At 47.9% G+C, this 23706-nt stretch overlaps 1 protein-coding gene across 3 annotated transcripts in view; it reads right to left on the bottom strand.

Annotated features, from left to right (window-relative positions):
- LOC119433928 (suppressor of tumorigenicity 14 protein homolog) overlaps window positions 1-23706 on the bottom strand; it is a 261357-nt gene that overhangs the window by 224962 nt on the left and 12689 nt on the right. For 2 of the 3 annotated variants that reach the window (XM_049659322.1, XM_049659321.1), the window contains exon 2: window positions 6386-6437. The exons of the other annotated variant lie outside the window; for it this stretch is intronic. In XM_049659322.1, coding sequence (XP_049515279.1) covers window positions 6386-6437 — 52 coding nt within the window. The remainder of the gene's footprint in view (window positions 1-6385; window positions 6438-23706) is intronic. 3 annotated transcript variants of the gene reach the window in all.

Below are 23706 nucleotides of genomic sequence, written 5' to 3'. Positions count from 1 at the left end.
ATTGTTCCACCCAACACCAGCAATGAATCATCTACCACGCCTGATAACATTTACAGTCAATGGCATATAACTTAGGAGGTGCTTTCAAAGAGAAACTGAACTTTTGAAATAGCGCGCCAACCGGCAGAGGGAGCGTGCTGCTGCTACTGAGCACATGTAGCGGCAGGTTTAGACAAAAAACTGCCATTTGCTGCATTTTGTTCTGACCGTTAGTTGGTGAGCTACAGCCCCGCTGAAGTGAGCACATCAACAAGCTGTTCTTCGAATTGGTGCCAAAGTGACAATGAAGGAATTGTAAGAACAGCGTGTGTATGTGTGAAGTTCTGCTACAAACTTGGGAAAACTTTCACCAAGACATTTCAGTTGCTAAGCCAAGCATACGGGGAGGACTGTATGAGTCGCACGGAGTGCTATGATTGATTCAAGCATTTTGAAAATGGAAGAATGTCGGTCGGTGACGATCCCAAACCTGGACGACCTTCCACATCCACAGATGATGACAATGTCGAGAAAGTTCGAACTGTGATTCGTGGAAATCGTTGTTTGACTGTTCGAGAAGTCGCTGACGAAGTGGGTATCAGTGTAGGATCATGTCATGAAATTTTGAGTGACAAACTTGGGATGCGGCGTGTCAGTGCAAAACTCGTGCCGCATTTGTTGACTGACAAGCAGAAGCAGACCCGTGTTTAAATCAGCCAGGAACTGCTTGCCGCTGCCAATGACAATCAAAACTTTCTAAAGAACATCAAAACAGTTTTCCCAAGTTTGTAGCAGAACTTCACACACACACACGCTATTCTTTCAATTCCTTCATTGTCACTTTGGCACCAATGTAAAGAACAGCTTGTTAATGTGCTCACTTCAGCGGCTGTAGCTCGCCAACTAACACTGAGAGCGAAACGCGGGAAATGGCAGTTTGTTGTCTAAACCTGCCGCTACATGTGCTCAGTAGCCGCAGCGCGCTCCCTCTGCCGGTTGGCGCACTATTTCAAAAGTTCGGTTTCTTTTTGAACATACCTCGTGTAATAGATAACATAAAGCTCTTCATCAACTGGTGTGAATGAAATCAACTCTAAACTATTAAAAAACATGAAACATAGCTCTGTGACATATTTAACCTTATTGTTTTCTCAGTCACTTTCCACAGGCCCGGACGAATGGAAAACGGAGAGGGTCATTCCGGTCTTCAAACCAGGTAACGAAAATTCCCCATTGAATTAGTGCCTCATCTCTTTGACGAGCGTACCCTGCTAAATGTTGAAAAACGTAATTCATTCTCCAATATTCCATCCTCGCAATCCTTGTGAACCGGGCATGTTCACCGTTCGAAATCAGATGCAAGAATAAAGGCGCTTGTCCCTTTTTTTTGCGTCCTTTGTTGTCTGATTTAGCGCGGTTTAACAAGCCATCTTCCACCAACGACAGATGCCATCTTCTTGGACTTTGCCAAGGCTTTCGACAAAATACCTCTCCTACGTCCCTACTTATTGTCTTACATACCCAACCGGGTAAAAGAATCTCAAACAGGTAGGTGCCAGTCACAAAAATAAAGCCGGCAGATCCCACGCTCTGTGGGAATTGATGTTATGCGAAGCACTGTGCGGTGAGCCTACGAACTTAACGAAACGACTATGAGAGCACCAAGACGTAGGCGGCTGTTTCATGACCTACATGACATGCTTGTCGTGTCATGACCTATCATTTATGTTTGAACCCAGTTCAGTGGTTTTTGAGTGTTAATCAGTCATTGTAATTTTTGCTGGGTCATGCTCATGACTGACTTCTACCATCATGCCTTTAGAGTTTCCTTCACTTAGTACCCAATTCCGAACCCATTTCAGCGGTTTTTGAGTGTTAATAATTTTTTGCTGAGTCATTGCAATTTTTGCTGAGTCATGCTCATGACTATGACTTCTACCATCATCCTTCAGTGTTTCCTTCACTTAATACCCCATCAGAACTCCTTTCAGTAGTTTTTGAGTGTTGATCTTTTTTCGCTGAATAATTGTCATTTTTGCTGAGTCATGCTCATGACTATGACGTATACCATCCTCATTTAGTGTTTCCTTTACTTATTGCACATGTCCGAACCCATTCCAGTGGTTTTTGAGTGTTAATCATTTTTCGCTGACTCACTGGCATTTTCGCTGATCGATGCTCATAAATATGACTTCTACCATCATTTACCATCATTTACCATCATCCTTTACTGTTTCCTTCACTTAGTGCCCACGTCCGAACCCATTGCAGTGTTTTTTGAGTGTTAATCTTTTTTCCCTGAGTCATGGTCATGACTATGAGTTCTACCACCACCCTTGAGTGTTTCACTGACTTAGGACCCACGTCAGAACCCATTCAGGTGGTTTTTGAGGGTTAATCTTTTTCACTGAGTCATTTTAATTTTTGCAGAGTCATGCTCATGAATACGACTTCTACCATCATCCTTTAGTGTTTCCTTCACCTAGTGCCCACTTCTGAACCCCTTCCAGTGGTTTTTGAGTGTTAATATTTTTTTGTCCGGTCATTGTCACTCTTTGCCGAGTCATGGTCATCATTGAGTTGTTATTGCATTCTACTATCATTATCGTTACTATCATAACCATACTTGCACCTATTACCATAATTAATTCTTGATTCTTTGCCACTTTGGGGCTTTTTTGACCCATGAGAGCAACAATACGTAGGCGGCTGTTTCATGACCTACATGATGCACATGTCATGACCTATCATTTATGTTTGTCATACACTCTTGTCTTACTATGCCAGTTTTGGTATACACGAAGTTAATGAAACGACCATGAGAGCATCAAGACGTAGGCAGCTGTTTCATGACCTACATGACACACATGTCATGACCTATCATTTATGTTCGTCATACATTCTTGTCATACTATGCCAATTTCGGTACATACCAAGTTAATGAAACGACCATGAGAGCACCAAGACGTAGGTGGCTAGATTGATAGATAGATAGACAGATAGTGTCAAAGTGGCAATAGTTCCCCAAGAAATGCTTCACATTTAATAACCAGATGTCTAGTACCCTGCCATCAGTTGTTTCAAGGTTCCACATCTCCTTGTCCAGGAGCTGGGGGCGACATTGCAGGGTGGCAGTGGCGCAATCTAATATAGTAAATATAAGCCTTCGTTTCACTATAAAAAAGTTGGCGAACTAAGCACAGCACACACTCAAAATGTGTCTCCGGAACCCCAGCTTGACCTTATTTACATTAAACGACTTACCGGTCTACGTTTCCTGTAACATTAGCATGCTTGGCAATGACTACGTTATATACCGGACCACCATAACTAACGACTCACCAGTCCATCCTCCATGCTGATCTCATCCATGCACAGGAATGGTATGATAAATGGCTCACGACGCTGAACCACAATGAATGTGGTTCAGCGCCGGCGTAGTCCCTTTGCTTTCTCCTGCACAATTGCTAACGTCCCCGTTGAACTAGCCCCGTCATTTAAATACTTTGGTGTCACCCTCTCTAACGAGAGGGCTTATAACTCACTTGGAAAATGAAAACTACATGCAGTACGCATCTGCTATATGGGATCTACCCCAAGCGTACCTCAAAGGTGCCATTGAAACAGTTTAAAGGCGTGCTTTCAGGTTCGTTCATTCCACATACTCATATTCATCTGTAAAACCACAATCTTACTTACCTTTTCTTTTTCCCTACGCAGCCGCATTGCAAGCGTCTTGTACAAGTACATTGACCACAAACCTTATATTTGAGTCACCGTGCTGTGCATATCCGGTCATGCTGGTCATCCAGTTGGGCGTGCCCGCATACAATGACATTTTCATCATCATTCTTTTACTGAGTAGCCATTTGAATGGAATGGCCTTCCCCTGCGCATCACCTGCCGATCGCGATTTTAACCTGCTGACCCATTTAGTAACTGAAGACTTTTAGCCACTTTTTGTTCCTTCCCTGTATATCCTATTGTTTATGTAATACCCCCGTTTTAGGGGGTCTTGTGGGAAGTTGTGGGAATTGAGCTATGCACCGGCGCCACTGCGTGGGCTTCACCTGTTCTGCCGTCCCTACGCCTTCCCCCGGTCCCACTTGCAACCGGTTTCAACGGTGGCGCTCCACTCGTGGTGCTTTGCGGTGGGGGCGCTCGCGTCGCGGGGATAGGTTGCTCTCGGACCGAGCGCGGGTCTCTTTCTCTCCAGGACCAGCATTGATTACGTACATACATGCTTTCCTCTAATCCACTGACACCTTTGCGATGAGGACTTGAGCACGGTGCCTTTGGCTGTGCGGTGAGCGCGTACTTTGTGCCGATCCTTTTCCGGACGTTAAGCAGAACGGTGCCTAGTGCTCGCGCTCGGTCGTACTACGTCGAGCCGCACTTGCCGGAGCCCCAAGCCGATGGAGATTGCCCGAGCTCTCGTAAGTTGGCCCACTGGTTATCGCCAGAGCAAGTAGCATAGCCGCTGGGACTTCTCCCAGCGGCGTGTCCTAGCTTGAGCCTGTGCTCTCGCAGCGACGAGCTATAGGCACCCCTGCTGATATTTCGCCCTTAGTGCAGGACCCCTTTGGTTCACGCGCCGCCCCGGGCGTTGTGCAGTGTTGGGTACTGCAGGAGACAAACGGTTTCGGTTAACTCAGGGCAATACATGTGTTCTTGCGCGTGTCGCTCAGTAGCCCCTTGCGGCCTAAGCTCACGCGCAGCAGCGTGCTACACGCGACGGCTGACGCGGTCCTGTGGCTCGCTAAGCGTGAACCCGCGTTGGTCGTTAGTCCTGTGAGACCCTAAAAGCCCATAAAGTTCATCATCATCATCAGCCTATATTTATGTCCACTGCAGGACGAAGGCCTCTCCCTGCGATCTCCAATTACCTCTGTCTTGCGCTAGCGTATTCCAACTTGCGCCTGCGAATTTCCTAACCACATCATCCCACCTGACTTTCTGCCGTCCTCGACTGCGCTTCCCTTCTCTTGGTATCCATTCTGTAACCCTAATGGTCCACCGGTTATCCATCCTACGCATTACATGGCCTGCCCAGCTCCATTTCTTCCGCTTAATGTCAACTAGAATATCGTCTACCCCCGTTTGTTCTCTGATCCACCCCGCTCTCTTCCTGTCTCTTAACGTTACTCCTAAGATTTTTCGTTCCATCGCTCTTTGTGCGGTCTTTAACTTGTTCTTGAGCTTCTTTGTTAACCTCCAAGTTTCTGCCCCATATGTTAGCACCGCTAGAATGGAATGATTGTACACTTTTCTTTTCAACGACAGTGGTAAGCTCCCAGTCAGGATTTGGTAATGCCTGCCGTATGCACTCCAACCCAATTTTATTCTTCTGTAAATTTCTTTCTCATGATCAGGGTCCCCTGTGAGTAATTGACCTAGATAAACATATTCCTTTACAGACTCTAGAGGCTGACTGGCGATCCTGAATTCTTGTTCCCTTGCCAGGCTATTGAACATTATCTTTGTCTTCTGCATATTCATCTTCAACCCAATTCTTGCACTTTCTCGATTAAGGTCCTCAATCATTTGTTGTAATTCCTCTCCATTGTTGCTCAATAGGACAATGTTACATAAAGTTACAAAATGAAAAATCAAATCAAGTAAGCAATATGCGCTTTTATGCACAGTAGGCTCCGTTCCGGCTTCGTCCTCACACCGGACGTGCTGGAGTGGTGGTGGCAGTACCGGCTACGCCGGGAGAGACGCCCTCCTTTCTCTTCTCCTGACTCCTTTCCGTCGCAGGAACCTGGCCCCTCGACAGCCTCCGAGGATGAAGAAGCACCCCAGGAGCCGCACAGGTGCCCTGACAGCAGCGTGGCCATGCGACCATCCGCAGCCCATTTGTTTTAGGAGTGCCAGCGCTACGCTAAGCAGCGGGACCACCACCCGAGGGCAGTGCAAGTGTTGTCCTACGAGGAGTGGATTAGGATGGCAACTGGATTAGCGCATTGCGACAGAGCCATTGTGGACTCGCTCTTGCGTTTCGCCAAGGACACGCAGCTTCTAGGACGGCTCTAATTTCTCCTCCCCTCTCCCCTTCCTGTTCCACATAATAGGCCTTCGAGCCATCCTACAATAAATAATTTTTATCATCATCATGAACAGTCTACATAAAAAGTCAACCTCGCAAGCAAATTTGCAAATTGATCATGCCAAGATGAAATGCGTTCTTTATCATTTACGGCACTAGTCATCATTATTGTTCGGTCTGCTAATTGGATTAAAGCTCAGACAGCGTTCCGCGTGAGACTTGATCGGCAGAGACGTATACAGAAAGCCGGAGTTGGCCTGTACAGTCTACCGCTGCACGAAGAAAATTAAAAGCGTTCGTAATTAAAAGCGCCAGTGTTTGTCAAAACAGAATGCTAGAGTAGCATCATCTTATTACCTCAAGAACAACATCTCTTGACCGTCTACTTTCCACGATGTCAGGGTAGCACCTGGAAACAAGTAAACACAAAACCGCACACATAAGGAAACACAAATTGTTCCGCCTCAGAGTCTTTTGTAGACAGAAACTCAACTCGGTCAACAACGATGGCAACAAAAATTGAAATAAAAGTAAAACAATGTAGATTTTTGTTAAATTGATAGAGAAGTTACGAAAAGCAAAAAAACTGCCATCTACCCGAATGTAGCATATATGTTTTCCGTTTCTTTATCCCATTGGGACTGCCAGTGCCGTCGTAGCCGGTTACGGGTGTAAGGTTTAATATCTCAACTAGGGACCTCAGTAACTTCAATGTCACCCCGTAGAGCAGCTTCTCTAGCACTCTGATCAGCCGTCTCATTTCTTGCTATGCTGCAATGTCCCGGTACCCAGCATACCACGAGGGAAAGTTCTTCATTGTAAGCGTTATAAATGGATTTTATCAGGTCATTAAAAACAGGGTTGTCTCCCACCTTTCCCAAAGCTAGTGCAGTTACGACACTTAGCGCATCTGTGTAGATAACAGCTTTTTGTATCCTATGTTGTCGTATATGATCCACAGCCAGTCGGATACCATATGCTTCTGCTGTGAATATGCTGCAACTTGTATTAAGAGTTCTTGTAACATTATAGACGTGACTATGTAGCACATGAGACTGCCTTGTGCGTCTTTGAGGCATCCGTAAAATAGGACGTTGCATTGTACTTGCCTTCCAGTGATAGGAAGTGTTGCAAAATAGCCTCGCGTGGCACGTGTTTCTTGTCAAGCGCTTTAAAGGACATGTCACACAGAACTGGGCGTAGGCACCAGGGAGCAATGAGATCACTACGCCCAGTCTCGTGGACATCTGAGAAGAGTTTCGGCAACAGTTGTGATAGGCCAAAGGAAACGGCTGAGCTAGTGATGGCCTATTTGCGTACAGCAGTTCTGATGTTCGATTATTAATTAGTGTTCTGCAAGGGTGTTCCCTCTGAGCTAATATATTGAGGGCATATGTAATTCCTAAATATGACCTCTGATACTCCAAGGGCCATTGGTTGGACTCTACATAGAGGCTTTGAATAGGGCTAGTCCGAAAAGCACCAGTAGCTAGCCGAATGCCTAAATGGTATATGGGGTCAGGCATCTTTAACGCGGTTTTAGATGCTGACTGAAATACTATGCTGCCATAGTCCATCTGGGACCGCACAAGACTATTGAAGAGTGATAGCAGACATAGCGTGTCAGTTCCCCAGGAATAATGAGTAAGGATCTTTATGGCGTTCAACGATTTTAGGCATTTTAGTTTTACATTCTTGATGTGTGGAACAAATGTGGGTTTGCTATCAAAAATGACGCCGAGAAATTTATGTTCACTTTTGACCGTCACTTTGTGTCCATTTAATTGAATGGATGGATCAGGGTGCAGGCCTTTCTTTCTTGTAAATAGTACGCATGTTGTTTTTTTCTGTATTAAAGCGGAAACCATTCTCATTTGCCCATTTCGATAGTCTATTTACACTTAGCTGAACTTGACGCTCGCATATGGATAAGTTGCAAGATTTAAAGCTGACTTGCAAATCATCTACGTAGACTGAGTAGGCGATTGTTGGCGGTACAGAAGTTCGAAGAGAGTTCATTTTCACAATAAACAGCGTACAACTAAGCACACCTCCCTGGGGAACACCGTTTTCTTGCACAAAGATTCGAGAAAGTCTGTTTCCTATCCTCACTCGGAACTTTCGATCGGAGAGGTAGCTCTGTTTGACCTGGAGCATGTTTCCGTTTATCCCATATGCGTTCAAATCTTGCACTATGCCATACCGCCATGCTGTGTCGTATGCCTTTTCGAGATCAAAGAATACAGAAAGGCAGTACTGATTATGGACAAAGGCGTCTCGTATGTACAATTCGAGGAAGACCATGTTGTCGGTTGTTGATCTGCCTGCACGGAAGCCGGCTTGGAGCGTATCTAGTATACCATTGTATTCTAAAAAGTGTATAATGCGGCAATTCATGATTTTTAAAAAAATTTTGCATAAGCAACTTGTAAAAGCTATCGGCTGATAATTTGCAACCATGGAGGGATCCTTGCCTTGTTTGAGGATCGGTATAACGATTGCCTCTTTCCAACTGTTGGGCAAACATCCAGCATCAAAAATTTTGTTAAAAAGGCCCAGCAAACACTCAAGCGTCTGCTTCGGCAGTTTCCTTAGCATGTCGTAACTGATCTGGTCCTTACCCCGAGCTGAACTTCGGCAACTGTTTAGAGCGATGTTCAGTTCGTGCATTGTTATAGTGCTGTTATAGCCCTCTCGACTTCGTTTGTGGGAGAGAAGTGGTCTGCGTTCAGCCTGTTTTTTGTGCGCTAAAAACTCTTTCATATAATGAAGTGAACTAGAAATACTTTCAAAATGCTCACCTAGAGTGTCAGCTTGTTGTTCTGGTGAGTCGCCAAGATTATTTACCAATGGGAGTGGACTAGGAGCTTGGCACTTACGCCTTCGCACCCTCGCATAGACCTTCTTTTTATTTGCATATGAGGTTATGTGTGACAGATAGTTTCTCCAGCTTTCTCTCTTGGCCTCACGTCGGATGTGCCTTCCACTAGTTTTTGCTCGCTTGAAAGCGATTAGATTTTCTGTGTTAGGGTAATGCGAAAGCTTACCCCACGCTTTATTTTGCCTCTTTTTAGCTATTTCACACTCGCGGTTCCACCATGGCTTGATGTTAGCACGAGTACATCCTGTTCGCGGTATGGACTCTTGGGCTGCGTTTAATATGTGTTCGGTGAGCTATGCATTCATTTCCTCAATTTCTAAGTGTATGATTGAGTCATATGAGAGAATGGAGAGTTCTCTAAATTTCTCTTAATTGGCAGCACTAAATTTCCATTTTTTCGGGTAGACAAGAGGATCGAGCGTATCTGCAGTGGTCAAAATTAGCGGAAAATGGTCACTTCCGTATGAATTCTTTATGACATTGCATTCTAGATATGGCAGTAGTGATGAGGAACCTATAACAAGGTCAACTGAAGAAAATGTATGGTGTGCCGAGCTATAAAATGTAGGTTCCTTTCCGTTAAAAAGACACGCACCAGTTGAAATAAGAAATTTTTCTATGAGACGTCGTTTCGAGTCGCAACGTGGGTCGCCCCAAAGCAGATTGTGGGCGTTCAGTTCACCGAGGATTATGTAGGGTTCGTTAAGTTGGTCTCTCAGGTTCTCAAACTCAACCATGGTTAGATAGTGATTAGGAGGGATGTATAAAGAGCAAACCGTTACCAACTTATTAAAAAGTATGGCACGGATTGCTACGGCTTCAAGAGATGTCTGAATATTTAGATGTTGACAAGCAACTGATTTGTCTGTAATTATAGCCACTCCACCTGAGGGGGCAATACAGTTAGCTCGGTCTTTTCGAAATACTACGAACTGTTTTAGAAAATTTTTGTGGCAGGGTGTGAAGTGTGTTTCCTGAACACAGAACACTTTTTGTTGGAATTCAGATAAGAGTTCTTTTACATCATCTAGATTATGAATAAGTCCTCTGACATTCCATTGTAACATTTGTACAGCCATTGTGGCTGGGATAAGTGGTTCTGTGTTCAAGATTGCACAGCTATGTTACTGGACCTTTCACAGGCGCAGTAACTCTTGTGATTTTTCCTGTCCTGGCGCGCTCTAACGAGGCACGCCGATCCTTTGGCGCCGTTGACACCGAAGGGCCTGGAGTTACCTCCATCGCCTCCTGTGAGGCGCTCGACGCCTGCGCAGGCGGCAGTGTGCCACGCGCCTCGACTCTCGCGGAGTTTTGGGAGTCACTGACTCAGCGGTCAGCTTCCCTTTTCTCGGGTCAGGTGAGGCAGCGCTAGCTGCTCCCACCAAAGGCGCGGGTGGCGAGACTGCCAGCTCACAGCTCGTGATCTTAGCAGCCGCCTTAGGCCGGGGTGGCGCAGCCCCCTGACGCGCCACTTCGGCATACGTTGTGTGCTGAACAAAAGAAAGACGCTTACACGCTTCCTTGAAAGAAATGTTTTGTTTCACCTTGAGCGCAAGGATTTCTTTTTCTTGTTTCCATTTGGGACATGATCGCGAGTAGGCGGCGTGTCCTCCATTACAGTTAGCACAGTGAAGTTCGCGTTGACAATCATCTGCAGGGTGGTCATTTGCTGCACATTTAGCACACATCAACCGACCATGGCGGCTCTGTTAGCCGTGGCCAATCCTTTGACATTTGAAACATCAACATCGGCGGGGATTCGGCATATATGGTCTCACACGGATCTTCATATACCCTGTCTCAATGGTCTCTGGTAGGTTGCTCATGGCGAAGGCCAAAATTAGGTGCTTTGTTGGTATTTCTTTGTTATCCCGTCTCAATTTGATTCTCTGTACGTTTATTACATCTTGCTCCTTCCATCCTTCAAGAAGTTCTGTTTCAGTTAGTTCCAAAAGGTCTTGATCAGATATTACTCCACGGACTGTGTTAAGTGAACGGTGAGGAGAAATGGAGACAGGGTTGTCCCCAATCGTGTTGAGGTTAGACAGCTTGCTGTGCTGTGTTTCACTCAGCTCAAGCAGCAAGTCGCCACTAGCCATCTTCATTACTTTGTAGCCTGGTCCTATTGCTTCAGTGAGAGACTTTGACACAAGAAATGGTGAGATTGCACGAACAGTCTTGTCTGGATTTTCACAATGCACAACGTGGAATTTCGGGAACGTTTCTTTAGGTTGAACGAAAAAGTTGAACGTTGCATTGGTGCGTACCCTTTTGTGAGGGAGACGATCAGGTAGTGGAGGATAGCTTGATCCCATAATATGTAGCATTATGTTCAGCAGTGATGCCTGCTACCCACCACCGAGCCCAACAAGGGGACGTGACGACATAGCAAGGACAAGTTGTGTACACGTCAGCAGTACATCATTGCTATAACCAAATATTCTGAAATCTAGGTTGATTACCCACACAAGGTTAACCCTTGCCGCCCAGAAATTTGGAAGTGAGAAGTAGTGAAAAGAAGACAGGATAGATTGAAAGTGAGAGAGAAAGATGAAGGTTTAAGAGGAGGACAGGAAAAGGCAACTGCCGATTTCCCCTGGGTGGGTCAGCCCGGGGGTGCCGTCTATGTGAAGCAGAGGCCGAAGAGGTGTGTTGCCTCCGCCGGGGGGCCTTAGAGGTCCAGACACCCAGCATCAGCTCAACCCCTAGGATCCCCCTTTCCCCAGACATGGCTCAGCCGCGCACAGCTACACGTGGGAGGGTCCAACCCTCATGTGCTCGGGTACGTAGTGTCGCAACTCACTAAACGCCTGCTTGCGCACACGCCCCTGCGGGGAGTAGAATTGACTTTACCCTATGGCATTTCTTCGGAAAAGTGGAAAATAACGCGTGGCATTCACTTTTATTTAACGCTTTACTGGAGCCAGTTATGCTTTACTTAGTATTCGCCTCTCCCTTGACGTGAACAAGAGTGATGTTTTTCGTCTTCAAGATTCAGTGTCTCTGTCGTATCATCAAGCTGTTATTCCACAGGTAGAAAATATAAGGTAACTGGCCGTTGTTTGCGATACAAAAAACAATTGGCGTTCGCACATTGAACAACTAACAGAGTGTATTTTTTTATTTTTTTGTGTTTACATAATGTTTGTAATGTTAGAAGGTGTATTTCAGGTTTCTCCTACTGTATATGCCTTGTATAGGGGGCCCGAACCTCTGTCAAGTGAATTAATTCTCACTTTTAGTTTGGGCTTTCCCCCATTCAACATGGAAATTAATTCAACTACCTGCGTCATGACCCATGGGTATACATGATATAAAATAGTCAGAAGCTAGATGTCGATGCGGTTGGACACACAGCTATTTCCATGATGTCGTGGAGTTTTATTGTCTAGTTCTGCTTATAAGCTCCGTCACCTGGTTCTGTTAGAGAGAAGCGCTTAGCTTAATTCTAAGCCCGAGGTTAGGCAGGTTTGTAGCCTGGATGTGCGTTTAACTCGGGGGCTACGCCACTGCTCTAGCTCCTTGCTTAGAGATGAGGTTCCAACTCTTTACAGGGAAAACCTTTTACAGCGAGTTCCGCAAAAGTTTTCGTGAGGCGGTCAAAGAACAGCCAGTGTTATGATCGGCTGGAAATTCAGCGTCACAAGTGTGGCCAACGTTCCAGCTTGCCTGCCGTTGTGAAACTAATTGCCCTTCCAAGTCTCCAAGAAAGTGTCGCTCCTATGGTAGGCCACTGAAGGGAGGCCACTGATGTCACAAATCGACAGGAGGGCAAGGGACTGCGCCGAACTCTCAGGCATTGGCACCTCCATGAGTGCAACAACAGCCTCTACCTGAGATGACTACGACAACGCGCAAGAAACCACGAGGGGTAAGCAAACTTTCTGTGCAGACCCCTGGCTTTCCTTTCCACTGATTGTCTCGGCAATACTCTGGAGGCTACTTAAAGGAGTCCGAAACCATCCCTCAAGTTTGGTGAAAAAAAAAAAGGCCGCATATCTGCTTGCTTCTCTGCAAATGATGTCGAAAAACGATAGTCTTCTGCCGCCCCTGATACGTAACAACACCTCTCTTCCCCCTCTCCCACCCCTCACGCTCTTCTCCTTCCCTCTCACTCCTCCCATGATGGATGCAATAGAGGTTTTGCTGAATTCAATTCAAATTTACAGCATTCGCCCTGCTCTTGTGCTATCTGTAAGGACCTTTTATTACTGTTGGCTTAAAGCTGCCGCTGCTTCAGTCAGCTTGTTTTTAACGCGTAGCGTCTCTTCGACACTTCTAACGCGTTGATTTTTTTCATTTGCAGCATTTCATTTTTCATTTCTTTTTGTCTCTCTATCTGTGTTTCTCATTGTTTCTTTAAATGTCTCTCTCTTGCTCTCATTTTCTCTTTCTTTTGCTCATAGCAAGTTCTGTTACAATCGTTGGTACAACGCAATCATGTGGTTCCCATAAATGCATGTTCTACAAGCGTGTGTGTATAGCCTAGTGGCTATGACGCTTGCCTTCGGACCGTGGGTACCCGGGTTCGAATACCGCCTCGCCAAGAAAGTTTATTTTATTTATTTATTTATTACTCTCGCTCTCTGTCTCTCTCTGCATCTCCACTCCTCATGCTTGGTTTTGGCCGGGAGGTTGAATCGAGAGACAGGCAGACTAAGTTTTTCACATTTAGGTAGCCCAAGAAAGACTATCGTCTTTAAAACACAGACCGCGGTTATCATACGCTGCTGTGAACATCTCAGCCAACTTCTGCAGTCGTGAGCGACGCGTGCAGCCCACAAGCGGAGCGCAAAGTCAGCCTTTTCTGAAATGCTCTTTCTAACAGAAGCCTGCTCTTCACCCTTTTCAGGCTGCTTTGTTTCGTACGACAGTAGATCCCCATACGCGGATGCTATTGGAGAAAAACTGACATCAATCAAGAACGGTGCTTGGATCAGTGAGCTTCTTCCTACTGTTACAGTGTATATTTATTGACGCTGTTCGATAAACAGGCTGAAGTAAGCAAAAATCTGCTTTCGAATTTCGATTAGAATTACGCACTTCCGTAAGAAGCCGACTATTGTCTGCTCACGCTCGGCTGCCAGCATAGGAATTTAACTTTGGCCACCCCGCCTTGGCAGACTTCGCTTCGTATTCAGCAAGTGACAGTGCTTCAAAATGCGCAAATTGGATGCGGCTACTATCCTTCGGTCAAACAGGCACAGGACAAAGCCTGCCCGCACCGCGTAGCACGGCCAGACTGGAGCATATGAGCACGGTGCGCACACTGCAGTTGCATGCAGTTGTGGTCTCCTATGGACTCCTATTGGCCTAAGTTAGAACTACAGTTCTAACCTGGGCTTATCGCCAAGTAAAAAGGTGTTTATCCACTGTAATGCAGTGATTCGGGCTTGTTGGTATGACATCGTGAGGCTTATAGCACATTGCAAGTTAGCGCCTGTGTGTGTCATGTCTTCCTTCGTCCTTGTCTTTTCACATGCTATAAGCCTCACATTTATCCACTGCTGCTTCGTAAAAATTAAGTTTCTAAGACGGCAAATTAATTCACGACCTCACCGGCACCCAGTCAGTGGATGCGACAGCAGCTCATTTAATGGACGAAGTTATGTGCGTCATAGAAATGAGTGCGAACACAATCATATTAAGAAATACAAAAGGAGCAATTTATTGTGCCATTTAACCACAGACGTGGTTATGGGGGAATAGAACAGGCACCCATGTTTTGTTTTTGTTTTTTCAAAATGTCCAACCAGGATGCATTGAATAAAAGATGTAAGCACTTGCTTTGCTACTAAAAAAGTCAGACCTCTTCTACCCTGTGAAGAGGGAAGACCAGCGAAGCTGGCCTTCCTCCGCTTTTGTATGACGTTCCCAGACAAGAGTCCTAGGCCAACAGGGGTATTCTGCAAGAGTCCACCTAGCGGACTGTCCACTTCGGCTGTCGAGACTAGCTCCAGCAGCATGAGCGAGAAGGAGGCAGCCAGTCTCCTTCTCGCTCGTGCAGCTGGAGCCATTCGTGACAGCCGAAATGGACAGTCCACTAGGTGGACTCTTACGGAATAACCCCCCCCCCCCCCCCCAGAGCTCCGTATATACAACCAACGCTAATGCGAAGTCCTCTCACATCCCACTCCTTTGACCTACCTTTTTCGTAGACAGGTGGGCGCTCAGAGAGAGCCTGCGGCAAAGGCGGCCGAGCCCGGCAGGGCTGCGCGCATGTGCCGCAGTCGGGAGAGTGGGCACACACGCACAGTCATGCGTGGCAGCCGCCTATCTCACACCCGCCATCGGGCCACCGCACCGCGCCCTCCTCGCCTTCCTTCCATTTATCAACAGCCCTGTCAATAGACGCACGTGGAGCAGCCGGATGGGCCAGGGAAACAGCCCGTCAGCAGCCGTGGCGGAGGGACGCAATGAAGCAGCGCCGCTGGCCTAGCCTTGCTAGCCTCCCAGCAGGGCTCAACTCTAGTCGAGCGCAGCTTCCAGCTGGCTTGCCACGCTAGCCTCGCAGCCGGGCCCAACTCTACTAAGGGGGGAACGTGGCATAAAAGGTCGACTGGCGCAAGAGAAGAGAGATAGCGGGGGCTCAGCCGGCCGGGAGGGGGGAGGGATCGTGTGCTCAAAAATACGACGCTCAAGCCAATGCTGCTGATAGTTTTTTCTACATGCGGACACGATCCTCGGGGACCTAGCCCTTAACAGCTTCACTGTAAAAAGGCAGTTCGACAACGGCAGGCGAGCTAGCGATGCAGAATGTTGGGTGCACTAGCGACGCTGAATTTCCGGTCGACCATAACACTGGCTGTTCTTTGATTGGCATATGGTACACCGACCACGCCGGCCTTGATCGCCGCACAAAAACCGTTGCGGAATTCGCTGTACAAGGTTTTCCCTGTAAGGAGTCAGAACCTCATCTCCAAGCAAGGAGCTAGAGCAGTGGCGTAGCCCCCGAGCTAGATGCACTTCAAGGATACAACAATAGAGGGGAATATGCCCTGACAAAATGGCAGAGTAAATACAACTTCCGGCATTACGGAGGCTTCACGAAGAGTGACATCAGGGCATGTCAGGGCCTCTCCTCGGTTTTTCTATCTTCCATAGACAGCTCTCACCACATGAAAGGCACAACGCATTTACGGACATACAGTATGTAGAATCACTTATGTTATATAGTTAGTTCTGTGCAACAGAACCACATATGCCTTTGTTGTACGTTGTGGGGATCGAGGTGCCTTCCCGCGCCTAGTCCCCCAGCTCGGACGTGCCGCTTAGCTCGATCTCCAGGAACCGCCGCCATAACGGCAACATGGCGGACACGGCTAGAGCGCCAGAGCTACTTTCCCACGCAAACCGTGCTTCTCTCCCCCCCCCCCCCCCTTGTGGTATTGGACTTGCCCCACGAGAACACGTGATCCGGGAAGCGCCCTGATTGGCCTCCCGAGTGGCGGCCCCCGGGCACCCTCTCCAGCCAAGCTCTCGTCTGCTGAGCGCTTCCTCGCCGCGGCAGATGCTCACAGGCCCACAACGAGGTGGTTACATGAGACCTTTGTTCTCGCGACTCCTCGTTTTCCCGCTTGGCGGACCGCTACCCGGTTAGCCCTAGCGCAGCGGGTGTGTGTACTCGATCGGTCTTGCGGTGTGCCTTGGCCTGTAAGCGCCGTGACTGTCGCACTGTGCTGTACCTTGAGTGAATAAACCCGTGTTTGTTGGCGAACTGACTTTGGGGCCTTCTCTGCGCCGCGTCGGAGAGTCGATGAACCCTGCCGTAGTGCCTTTGTGCGTTGCGGAGTGGAGGAGCGTCGTGCCCTTTCCTCGCTGTCGCTCGTAGGGTGAGCCAAGTGCAAACCAATGCCTCTTTCAAAGGAGGCATTGTGCAAACCCATCTTCACATAACTGGCGCCCAATGTGGTTTCGGCATGGCATAAGAGCAGGCCCCTTCATGGCCCTCGTTCCTGCTTGACCCCCTGGCTACGGACTTAATGTCCTTCCACACGGACGACACCGATAGCACGAGGTAGGTTCGCCTTCGAGACCTTCTGCTTTCGGCCACTGGGAGCGATCCCTTCCTTGGAGCGCCCTACCGTAAAATTCCGAGGAAGCGTCCCCCGTCAAGCAAGTCGATGATGATGATGTATGGGGTTTAATTACGCAAGGGCCAATAATGGCCAAAAAGTGCCAGGCCTGTGTTAATGAGTTTGAATTGAAGTGATGAATTACGAGTGGTGGATATGACGTGGCTGTAAGGGGGCCTAAAAATAGTCGCTGTAAAGTGCATAAAATCTACACGTAATAAGATTATGGAAATGACTAAAGGCGTGTGCTATGAGCATGAAATATGCATTGCAAATTAATGTTACTATATGCAAAATATGTTGGATGCGAAAATTGGCGTGAAGCACTATTGCCTAAACAGAGCCCTTGAAACATAAAGGCCTGGAGGCATGCGCTATACTAAACACTATCCCAGCAGCATCCTCTGGCGGCAGGATGTGCTACGAATATCTAGGGCTAATTACATGTAGTACTACATCATTCAAGAAACCTAGAACTGCTTTTGTATTAAAAAGCGGTTCTTTGCCAAGAAACATACTGGGATGGAGAGGGACATGATAGTGGTATGCTAGGGGAAAATATTTCTCTCTCTTTCAGCTTCCCGACACTCCAGAAGGACATGAAGGACGGTCAGCCTCTCACCACATCTACCACAGGTTGGTGGTTCATCGCCAGTCAGCAGAAAACTGTGGGTGCCATATGTGTGTCCTATTCTGAGACGACAGAATAGGACATCCATTCGTCGTGTTTTCGTTTCAGGGGGCCAGAAACCTAACTCTGGCCTAATCAAATTAAGCTTATTATTTCTTTCAGCATCCCACAAGCGTTGCCAGTGGCTTCACAGTCTCTTTCGCAAGAAAGGTTTCAAGTCTGTTGCAGGAACAGCAACTGTACAACTACCGGGCGATGTAGCTGATGTGGCCATTTGGTCTGCTAGCACATTACCCTCAATGCACCTATGGCCAGGAACCCAGCATATTGTCACATGTCTACGAGATGAATAAATATTGCATAAGTATGAGTAAAGCTCAATAAAAATGAGATTTTTGTGTTTTCTTAAAGACATTAGAGTCTTTACGGCACTTAAGGAGTCCGTGAATTTTAGTTGCCTTCTGTAGTTTTGATCTCTTAATCTGTTTAACAGCAGACAGTATTGCATAGGCTTCTGCAGTAAAGATACTTGTATGAGGGTTCAAAACGTCCGATTCAGAGAAAGAGGGACCAACTGCCGCGTAAGATACACCAGCATGCGACTTTGACGCATTGGTGTAGAATTCAGAGCAAGAGTATTTCGATTGGAGTTCACGGAAATGCATTGCGATTTCGAGTTCGGGAGCGTGCTTTGTGACCTCTACAAAAGATACATCACATTCGATCGCCTGCCACTCCCAGGGCGGTATCAGCTTACCTGGAGGCATTAGGCAATGTTCGAGAAGTGGGACATCCATTTTTTCGCTAAGTTCTCTCACACGCAGTGAGAAAGGCCGTCTCACAGAGAGTCGATTATGGAAAAGTGTAGTACACGTCAAATCATTTACGGTTGTAGAACATGGATGTTCATCATTAGGGTGGACTTTGAAGAAATATGTGAAGCTGATGTATGATCTCTGCAGATGGAGTGACCATTCATTCGATTCTATGTATAAGCTTTCCATAGGGCTTGTTCTGAAAGCACCGGTGGCGAGGCGGATACCTAGATGGTGAACGGGATCTAGCATCAATTAGTTTTCGTGGTGGAGTACCGCTGTTCGAGTTCAGATCATTGCTGGTCTGTCGCTCCTGATGGCACCCTCGTTGATCCGGGCTCCTAGCCCTCAATCTTTCGTTCGTTGTCAGGCTACACGTTGCATACAAGGCTCGCAACAACTCCTCCGTATGTACACGTTTATTTACATATGTACATTTCGCCAACAGCTTGCTGAGTGATCGACTCCAGCTCTCTCATCGCTCTCCCCCAAAAGAGGACTGGATTCCCCCTTTTAAGCAATTCGGTTCACACAAAAATTTCATTCCTCCGCCCCTCGGCAGCGTAGGGCGGAGCACTCTCACAATCACAAACAGTTTTACAAGCATACAACTGTCACGACCCTATGGTTAGCTCAAATCAGCCCAACAGTTTTCTTTCAGTCACTCCTATTGGTTCACTTCACTCTTTCCCGTTTTCCTCTGGCCAATCCTTACATTGCAGCTTCACTTCAAAGGAAACACAAGCAAACCAAAATAAACAAACCAGTAACACAAAAACAGCACCAACAAAGTACACAAGCAAAAGCCAGGAAAATAATTTCCCTTCCATTTTGAATCCGCTTGTTACCCGGCCCATGCACTCGAGCAAGCCGCAAACTAGAGGATGCGCCGTGCAATTGCTTGAACACAGGCGGCGGCTTGCTCTATGCGACGAAGACCGCCTGAGCAACGCGACTCCCATCTGCCCATTAGCCTCACAAGGAGCGCTGCTGGCGCGTGCCCTTTTATCCTTTGTCCAGCTCCCCCGACACCGTGGGGGGGCGACAACAGTGACGATCGGCAAGTGACGCGTTTGTCGGCACCCGTTTGCCGTGGTTGACGGTTCGAAACATCCTGCACATGTGGTCCATGACCATCGGCTCAGCGGCGCCCGCCACCCCGCTCTAAACGGCCTATCTTGCTAGCTGATAGCGCGCGGCACTCCCCGGGCCTACACACATATGGAAACGTTTCTGTAACGTCCTCCTAGTTAGTTTTCATGCATACCTACACACATATGGAAACGTTTCTGTAATGTCCTCCTAGTTAGTTTTCATGCATACAAGTAAAATATCCAAGTAAAGGTCGTCGAACTTAACACCTCCCCACCCAGAATGATGTGGGGGCACCTGATGTACACATGGCATTGACACAGAACGTTCGTCGACCGCATAGGTAATCCGAAATCATGCAGACAGTTGAACATCATCAAGCCAACTACAGGTGTATTATTAGTATCCCCGAGCAACAGGCAAGAGGGAGCGAAAAAAAAAAAGAAACTAGTCCTGTTCTCAGTAACAAAACAAAGTAGTACACACAAATACGGGAAACAAACACAATTGACAAGAACAGTTGAGCATGAGCGCGTGCTCCTACACGACACGTACACAGTCTGGGTACCATCTCGCCGGTCCAGTGACCCACCATGTCGCCACTGACACCATCTTACCTTGGGTAAAACAAACCACCCGAGAAAAACTAAGGGTTGTAGTACCATTCGTCTCTCGGCGTACATGAAGTTGAAATGTACAGCACCGACACTCTGTTATCATGTGGTGGCCTGCCTACTGGCGTTCCAACCTCGACAGGGCATCTGCACAATTGTTAAGCGTCCCTTTAATGTTGCATTTGTTTAGCGTCCCTGGACGTTGCAGGCCAATGTTGGTGCGGAGGGGGGGGGGGGGGGGGGGCGCTTTCCCGGGTCAGCGCGGCAATTTGTAATTAGCGGTGAAGTTAGGGGGGGCTCTTGCATGGGTTGGGGGCACTTGCTCGGAATTTTACCGCAGGTGGTGTTGACAGCTCGGATGTATACGCTAGTCCTTTAGCCACGCCAATTACGGGTTTTCTCAACTGTTTGAGACACGCGGGGAGCAGGTGCCTACACTAACCCCTCCGGCGTGCGGTCTCCGCTCGCTGGCCGCTCTTTGTCCCGAGCTCAGTTGTGCCCAATGTGCCGCATCGAAGCCATCCCGCCTAGATGCTCGCACGCATACGCTCGTTGGCCTCCCTTTGTCCCGAGCGTCGTTCACTGCGCCATGTGCTGCATCGAAGCCACCTTGCTTAGATGCCGGCACGAATACGCTTGCCGGCCTCCCTTTGTCACAAGCGTCGTTTGCCGCGCCATGTGTCGCACCGGAGCCGCACCGCTCTGCCGGTTCGTTCGCGGGCCTTCCCCTGCGCTGAACACAGGCTGGTGTCGCACCGGAGCCACCCTGCTTAGGTGCTGGCACAAACTCAGTTGCTGGCCTTTATCACGAGCACAGTTTAGTGTCGAACGTGCCGCATCGGAGCCACCCCGCTTAGATGCTGGTAAGTATACGCTCGCTGGCCTACCTTTGTCCCAAGCACCTTTCGGACGAATACGCCGCGGTGCAGCCTTCCCGCTCCACCGGAGGCGTGAGCTAGCTCGCTGGCCTTCCGCTGTCCCGAGCGCAGTTCGGTGTCCCGTGTGCTGCAGCTGAGCCTCCCTGCCTCGCTGTTGGTGCAAAACCACTTGCTGGCCTCTCCTTGTCCCGAGCGCAGCTGGGAGGCAATGTAGAGCGTGAGCCGCCCCGCTCAGCCGACAAAGTCGCCGCGTTTTCCGCCTACCGCTTGTCTCACGCGCATCCGAGCGACATTTTCGACGTGCGTGAGTCACCCCACTCCGCTGTCGATCCGTCTGCCGGTCATGTGAGGCCTCATGCGCCTGTCGGAGCGGCAGCCCAGCTCTCCTCATTGCCATTTACTGGCCCCATTGGGTCGGTCGCGCATTGAGCGGACCACCTGACCGTTGGTCCTTTTTGCTCTCCGGAAGTTGGCGTTAGCGAAAGTGCCGTTTGCCGTGGAGACGTACAATCCGGCTTAAGCGCTTGTGCGAGCCATCGGGCCGCCTTGCACTGGGCATTGACATGGCAGCTGTACAACCTTGAAGGCAGTATTTCAGCGCTTAGTAAGGACGAGGACAAAGAAGGAGATGTACGAACACATAGGCGTACATCTCCTTCTTTGTCCTCATCCTTACCAAGCGCTGAAATACTGCCTTCATGATGAACCAACAAGCCCATCTTGCCACTCTGGTGTACAACCTTGTTATACGCTACCAGAAAGGGAGTTCAAACGTGGTGGCGGACGCCTTCTCGCGAGCCCCCGTTACGGCGTCTGATCCTTTGGTCCACCTCTTCCGTGAGCATTCTCACCAAGTAGAAGCCAGAGCCTCAGTCTCCAATGGTTCGAAAGGCGCGATCCCCAACGGCGAAGCGATCCCCGGATTGCCAGCCTCTGGAGAGGATGTATATACCCGGTGAACCCCATTACTCCCGCTGGTATTGCCTTCAGCAGGCAAGAACTGCTAAAGGCTTAGCAGAGCAATCCATTTTGTAAATAGAAATCGCTGACAGGCTCAAAGAGCCGAGCTCCCAAGAGGAGTGGGGCGGCAAAGCCGTCGGGTGCACACGGACAGCTGGTATTGCTGTTTATTGGTGCTTGCCAAATGTCAAAAAAATATAAAAACACATAAAATGGGGCAGCAGCGTATGCTCGTTTTTCTGTTTTGTGCATTGGGTGGTCTAATAACGCGTAATGCAACCACCGGTTTGAATGACGGTATGCAATCTCTGAGACAGAGACCCGTAGAGGGCGTCGATGAAGGCAGGGTCACGCTGAAAGCGCTTCCACTCTTCTATTGCTTGCCACAGTTGGTGGGAAGTTGCCAAGTCGAGAGACAACATCGAAAGGTTCAACTCTTCTTTGCTGCAGCTGCAGTATTCAGTAGCAAACCTCAAGCGAGCTGCCTTGTTGGCTGCTGCGAGAAGAGGTTTATGAACGGCGATGCGACTTCGCGATCTTGCTTCCCTGAGCCTTCGCTACCGTGCTATCGCCCACATTGTCCAGGCCAAGAGCACTGCGCACACCTTTTGCATTTTGAAATGGAACTGCAGAAACAATGCAAAGGTCATTCGTAGTTCATTGATGTCGTCTCTGGTGCAGCGCATCGTTTATGCGTCCTTCGTCTCGGTAACCCTGGACAATCGTGTTGATGGTCTTCAAAGGACGGCTTGTAACGAGAGCAATATTGCGTTTCATATAACCTCTTTTAGACATTTTTATGATAATGCTGTTTAAGAGGCACTCGAGACATTGTTAGGCTACAGAATCACAGCTGACTGTTGTTCGTTGGTCACTGTAGTGTCATACATAAGTCCTTTTGAACGAACTTAGCGTATAACGCATGGACAAAGAAAATTCACACAAGCGATCAGTTTAGCCATCATTCTTTTCATTTTTATTATATTTGTCCATCGTTATTGGTTCAGATGCACCACTGTTCAGAGTGCTACTGACACCTCATCGCCTCGATTAATATAAAAGAATCGGTCTAAAATACAAGCCAATATCTAAATGTCCCGTTAAATGGTTGCACGAAGAACAATAAAGAAAAAAGGAAGAAAAAAGAAAGCGACTCGCTGTAAGTCACTGCGACACATAACCGTCTTATCGGCTGTCGGTGGCAATTACCGTAAGCTGCTGTTCTCGCAAAACGCAGGCGCAGTGGAAGTTGGCCCACCCTCAAATTTTAACTGGGCCCACTTGCAAATTTCAAGGTGACCCACTCCTACGTTAAGTGTGTCCATCCCCCGATTTCAAGTTGGCCCACCCTTACTATTATTCCCCATGCATTTTCTATGTAGCCCTATGTATCCCTATATGTATTTTTAAGTGGTTGAAATTCTTGCTAATCACTTATAAAGCTACTAATCATCTACTTCTACACTATTATAACGATTAAATGTCCTAACTTCACAATTTACGCATTTTTGGGCAGATACAATGCATTACACTTTTCGCATGACGGAGCTGGGGTACTCGTCAAAGAATGTTTATGCATTATTAAACTCGAAATTTAAAGCGCATCCACACCTGCTTACTAGTACCAACTAGTACCTAATGCTTGGTACATAAGCGCCCTTGTGCTTAAGTCCTATTACAAGCAGACAATTTGTGGTACGCGCAGTCAGACTGCACGCGTATTTGAGCACAA

The sequence above is a fragment of the Dermacentor silvarum genome, chromosome 11, assembly GCF_013339745.2.
Source record: "Dermacentor silvarum isolate Dsil-2018 chromosome 11, BIME_Dsil_1.4, whole genome shotgun sequence".
Classification (NCBI taxonomy): Eukaryota; Metazoa; Arthropoda; class Arachnida; order Ixodida; family Ixodidae; genus Dermacentor; species Dermacentor silvarum.
The sequence above is the reverse complement of the archived record's forward strand: the minus strand, read 5'-3'. Positions and strand labels throughout refer to the sequence as shown.